The sequence below is a fragment of the Anser brachyrhynchus genome (genome assembly GCF_964034855.1).
Source record: "Anser brachyrhynchus genome assembly, contig: SCAFFOLD_261, whole genome shotgun sequence".
Taxonomy (NCBI): domain Eukaryota; kingdom Metazoa; phylum Chordata; class Aves; order Anseriformes; family Anatidae; genus Anser; species Anser brachyrhynchus.
This window is the reverse complement of record NW_027663787.1, coordinates 103,357-108,763: the sequence shown is the minus strand read 5'-3', so window position 1 is coordinate 108,763 and position 5,407 is coordinate 103,357. Positions and strand designations below refer to the sequence as shown.

General features: G+C 55.8%; 1 protein-coding gene across 1 annotated transcript; it reads right to left on the bottom strand.

Moving 5' to 3' along the window:
- Positions 1-1,435: 1,435 nt before the first annotated feature.
- On the bottom strand, positions 1,436-3,433 carry LOC308186815 (uncharacterized protein). Its single transcript, XM_080608986.1, has 2 exons — positions 2,638-3,433; positions 1,436-2,435 (listed from the first exon to the last, which is right to left on the bottom strand). Exons 1-2 carry the CDS (start codon positions 2,708-2,710, stop codon positions 1,966-1,968), a joined length of 543 nt encoding a protein of 180 aa, XP_080465112.1. The 5' UTR covers positions 2,711-3,433; the 3' UTR covers positions 1,436-1,965.
- Positions 3,434-5,407: the final 1,974 nt, after the last annotated feature.

Here is a 5,407-nt window from a genome sequence, read left to right as displayed (position 1 = left end):
AAAATGAGGCATTAGGCCCCCAAAACTGGGGATTTTGGCCCGAAAATGAGGCATTAGGCCCCCAAAACTGGGGATTTTAGCCCCCAAAATGAGGTATTAGGCCCCCAAAACTGGGGGATCAAGCCTCTCATGTGAGACATTAGGCCCCCAAAACTGGGGGTTTCAGCACCCAAAAAGAGGCATTAGGCCCCCAAAATTGGGGGTTTTAGTGCCAAAAATGAGGCAACTCACCCTGCCGGGGGGGGACACGGCCCATTTCTCCTCCGAAACGAGGCCAACCTGCCCCATGCTGGCCTGAGGACAGAGCCTCAGGGTGGTGGTACAGGCATGTGGGTGTCAGGGCCCCCACCGCTGCCTTGGGCCCTGCTTCCCAAGGGATGCTGCGATGCTTTCGGAGACTTCGGACCTGGCTGGAAAACAGCCTTCGCCCCCATCCTAACGAGCGAGCCTCGTCAAGAAAACTCATCAGCCTTTTGTGACTCCATCGTGTTTTCCTCCACCTCCCTCCTGAGGCCATTGTGTCAGGAAGAAAGATGGATATCTGCAAAAAAACAGAGACAAGATTACAGTTTTTTTATATTTTTAGCCTTCTTTACCCTCACACACACATCCCATGGATGACTTCAGGTCCTGACACCGAGCTCAGGGCACCCATTTCCCTCATTTTTTCCCTCATATTTACCCCATCACCAGACCCTGGCCATCAGCAGGGTTTTGCCCCTAAACTCTGACAGGCCCACCCAAAAAAAGCCTTGCTCTTCCAAAAAACGCTTCAAAAGCAGCACCCAGCTGCAAAGAAACCCTCTCCTCTATGGCCAAAGAGCTTTTTTAGGCCTTTCAAACCCTGAAAAATGGCGCCTGCTGTTGTCTGCGTGGCAACAGAAGAGAAATTGAAGGACTGGAGTCTAGCGATGGAGGAGCCAAAGGGTTTGGGCTGGACTGAGCCAACCCCTGGCTCAAAACAGATCTCTTTCCAGAGACCCCACTGACCCCATAACTGCTTTCCTACAAGGACCGAGCCCCCGAGAATGATGCCGATGTGGATCACGCACCTCTTTTGCCACCTCTGATGGCCTCCTTGCTATGCGGGGCCATCAAAGCCCGGGTTTTAGTGTGGCCAGGGCCACAAAATGGAGAACCCCGGCCTGGTTTTCGGTGCTTCGGGTCGGGCTGACGTTGGTGGTCTGGGCACGGGTGGCAGCGGGTGGGTGCTCTTGGTGCTGTGCATCGATAACATCTTCTTCTGAGGTTCTTGCAGCACCCTCCAGAAGGTCTCGGGCCTCGTTTTTAACAGTTCTTCCGCCTCGTCTCCTGGTGGCTGCAGCCTGAAGATCTTGTAGGCGGATTCCTCAGGGAGGCTGGCCTCTGAGCTCGCTGCTGATAACACGCTGATCACGGGAAATGACAGCGCTGTGGGGCCTCGAGGCCGGGGGAGCTTTCTTTCCGTTGTCATCAGCTTTTCTCCCTCACAGGGAGGAAATTTCCCCGCTCCTCCTCCTGCTCTCTGCCTCAAGGCTCCGTCTGTCTTTGCTCGTCCCGCCTTGCCTTTGGGCGCTGATTTTCTCTCCTTGCGAGGAGGCAGCCCCGGGATCACCGGCAGCCTGACAAAAGAACAAAGAAGCCACGATGGTTTTGGGGCCGCATCCTGTACCCCCATGCAGCACTTGATGCTGCAGCCCTGAAATCGGGGGGGCTCCTGGTGGCCTCATCCCCCCCGTCCGGAGCCTCCAGCCTCACCTGCAGGGAGCCTCCCCCGGCTTCTCCCTTTCACCCTGCTGGGCTGGGTGAAGAGAGGAGCCAGCAGCTGCTTTGTCTCTCCCAACTTGGCCGAGAAGAGGCAAAGCCCCTTCTTTCTTCTTCTCCTTGCTCCGGGCCTTCTGATGCTCCTGGGACGGTGTTTTATGCAGGATCTCCATTTCAAACCTGGCAAAAGAAGACATCAGCGTGACCCAGGGCACGCCACAATCACCCCTTTTCACAGGGCCATAAAGGCCCTGTCCCCAAGGACCGTTCTGGGAAATGGGCTCGCCCAGCAAAGAGGTCCAGGCCTCGATGGGAAGCAGACGTTGTCTGAATTCCTCCGTCTGCCCCATCAGATCCCACCATGTCCATTAGGTGGGGGATCTGCAATGGAGGAGCATGGAGATGGCAAATGTCCTCTGCCTGGCCAAGGCACTTGGTGGTGGAGGAGCCCAGGGCTCGGCTTGGTTGGCCACCCCAAGAGGAAGAGGTTGGCCGAGAGCTGCAACCCAAGAGGTCTTGGTGGGCCGAGGGCACCCCCACGTCCTTCAGGACGAGGGCGATGTTCTCCCCCTTCCCCAGGCAGCGAGAGATGAGGGACGTGGTGCCTCGCATGCAGTTCTCCAATCTCTGCTGGGACATGCAGGCGTTGGCGGCCACCTCAGCCACTTTGAGGGGCTCCAGCTCCTTATGGCCTGGAAAACGACACGAGACAGATGCAGTCAGTCACCAGCAGCCCTTCCCCGCGTGCTCCCCAGCTGCTGCTCCTTGCAGTCAACACCCAGAAAGGCTTTGCTTTGGGACCTGCTCCGTGCAGGGGACGCTTTGCTTCTGAGAAGCATCTGAGATCCAGGGAGGGGATCACCCGTGCGGCAAGGGATTCACGCACCCTCTTACCTGGCAGGTAATCCTTGTCGTCTGCGAGGTTGTGGGTGACGACGAGGTTCCTGGCCAGGCGGAATGTGGCCATCAGGAAAATCACACTCTCATGCCCGTCCTTGACCCGTCTGGGGACAACGTCGAAGGAGCCGAGGGCAGGAATTCGGACACCCTGCAAGCGGAAGAGAACAGAAGGGACGAAGCTTAAGGATCAGCTGCAGGTGGTCCCATCCAGGGACGGTGCTTTGGGTCCTGCTGTGCCCTTCCCGCTCTTGGGAGCCAGGCTGAGGGGATCCAGGGGCTTCCAGCGACTGGGATCAGCCCTCAGAGACCACACCACCTACCACAAGCAACATTGCATTTGTGCGATACGTGCGGGTCCCTCGGTAGGGACTTTTGGGGTGAGTTTCCCACTTCTGAAGAGGGGAACGAGGGGGACGTGGCTGCCAACCCACCTGGCGCAGCTGGAGGTGTTCTTGGCTATAGACGGACACTGCATCCCAGACAGATATTCGCTCTGCAAGGCAAAGAAAAGCAGGTCACGCACCGCTTCCCGTGGCTACCACCCTTCCATCACCCCAAGACCCGCAGTATGAAAAGAGCCGTCGCATCTCCGACCCCAAAAAGAGACCCCCCGCAGAGCCGGGTCCCCCCCACAGAAAGCCCCAAACGTGGGTCAGCCACGCTCCCGCGGTGCCGGGGGTGCCCGTACCTTTGGAGGTGATGTTGGGCATGAGGCACGAGCTCTGCATCCCGTCCCTTCTCCGTTTCACCCTGCTGGGCTGCTTCTTGCATGTCAAATGCTGTGCATCGATAACATCTTCTTCTGAGGTTCTTGCAGCACCCTCCAGAAGGTCTCGGGCCTCGTTTTTAACAGTTCTTCCGCCTCGTCTCCTGGTGGCTGCAGCCTGAAGATGTTGTAGGCGGATTCCTCAGGGAGGCTGGCCTCTGAGCTCGCTGCTGATAACACGCTGATCACGGGAAATGACAGCGCTGTGGGGCCTCGAGGCCGGGGGAGCTTTCTTTCCGTTGTCATCAGCTTTTCTCCCTCACAGGGAGGAAATTTCCCCGCTCCTCCTCCTACTCTCCACCTCTGGCTTAGGGTTGGGCCCTAAAATAACGATTGGTGGCCTGTATTGAAGGCTTCATTCTTCAAATGCGGCTCTGGCCTCTAAAGAGAGGGTTTGGGCCCCAAAAATGAGGCTTTTGACACTGGAAATGTAGGTTTTAGTCCCTCCAAATGGGGTTTTGTCGCCAAGAATTAGGCACCGGATCCTAAATATGAAGCTGGGAGCTGTAAAACAAGGCTTTCGTCACCGACAGTGAGGGTTTGGAGCCTGAAAATGGGGCTTTGAATGCTAAAAGTGAGTCTTTAGGCCCAATAAGGAACGTTTGGGCCTAAGAATGGAGGTTTCAACCCCCAAAATGAGGCTTTGGGCCCTAAAATTGAGGATCCGGACATGAAAAATGCCGTTTGCAGCTTAGAAGGGAGGCTCTGGACTCAGTAATGCAGCTTTCAGCCATACGAATGAGGCTTTGGAGCCTAAAATGGGAGGTTTTATCCGAAAAATGACAAGATCCCAAACGGAGCCTCCGGGCCCTAAAACTACGGGGCTGAGCCCCCAAAAGGAGGCATTAGGCCCCCAAAACTGGGGGTTTCAGCACCCAAAAAGAAGCATTAGGCCCCCAAAACTGGGGATTTTGGCCCGAAATTGAGGCATTAGGCCCCCAAAACTGGGGATTTTAGCCGCCAAAATGAGGCATTAGGCCCCCAAAACTGGGGGATCAAGCCTCTCATGTGAGACATTAGGCCCTCAAAACTGGGGGTTTGAGCACCCAAAAAGAGGCATTAGGCCCCCAAAACTGGGGATTTTGGCCCCAAAAATGAGGCATTAGGCCCCCAAAACTGGGGGTTCAAGCCTCTCATGTGAGACATTAGGCCCTCAAAACTGGGGGTTTCAGCACCCAAAAAGAGGCATTAGGCCCCCAAAATTGGGGGTTTTAGTGCCAAAAATGAGGCAACTCACCCTGCCGGGGGGGGACACGGCCCATTTCTCCTCCGAAACGAGGCCAACCTGCCCCATGCTGGCCTGAGGACAGAGCCTCAGGGTGGTGGTACAGGCCTGTGGGTGTCAGGGCCCCCACCGCTGCCTTGGGCCCTGCTTCCCAAGGGATGCTGCGATGCTTTCGGAGACTTCGGACCTGGCTGGAAAACAGCCTTCGCCCCCATCCTAACGAGCGAGCCTCGTCAAGAAAACTCATCAGCCTTTTGTGACTCCATCGTGTTTTCCTCCACCTCCCTCCTGAGGCCATTGTGTCAGGAAGAAAGATGGATATCTGCAAAAAAACAGAGACAAGATTACAGTTTTTTTATTTTTTTAGCCTTCTTTACCCTCACACACACATCCCATGGATGACTTCAGGTCCTGACACCGAGCTCAGGGCACCCATTTCCCTCATTTTTTCCCTCATATTTACCCCATCACCAGACCCTGGCCATCAGCAGGGTTTTGCCCCTAAACTCTGACAGGCCCACCCAAAAAAAGCCTTGCTCTTCCAAAAAACGCTTCAAAAGCAGCACCCAGCTGCAAAGAAACCCTCTCCTCTATGGCCAAAGAGCTTTTTTAGGCCTTTCAAACCCTGAAGAATGGCGCCTGCTGTTGTCTGCGTGGCAACAGAAGAGAAATTGAAGGACTGGAGTCTAGCGATGGAGGAGCCAAAGGGTTTGGGCTGGACTGAGCCAACCCCTGGCTCAAAACAGATCTCTTTCCAGAGACCCCACTGACCC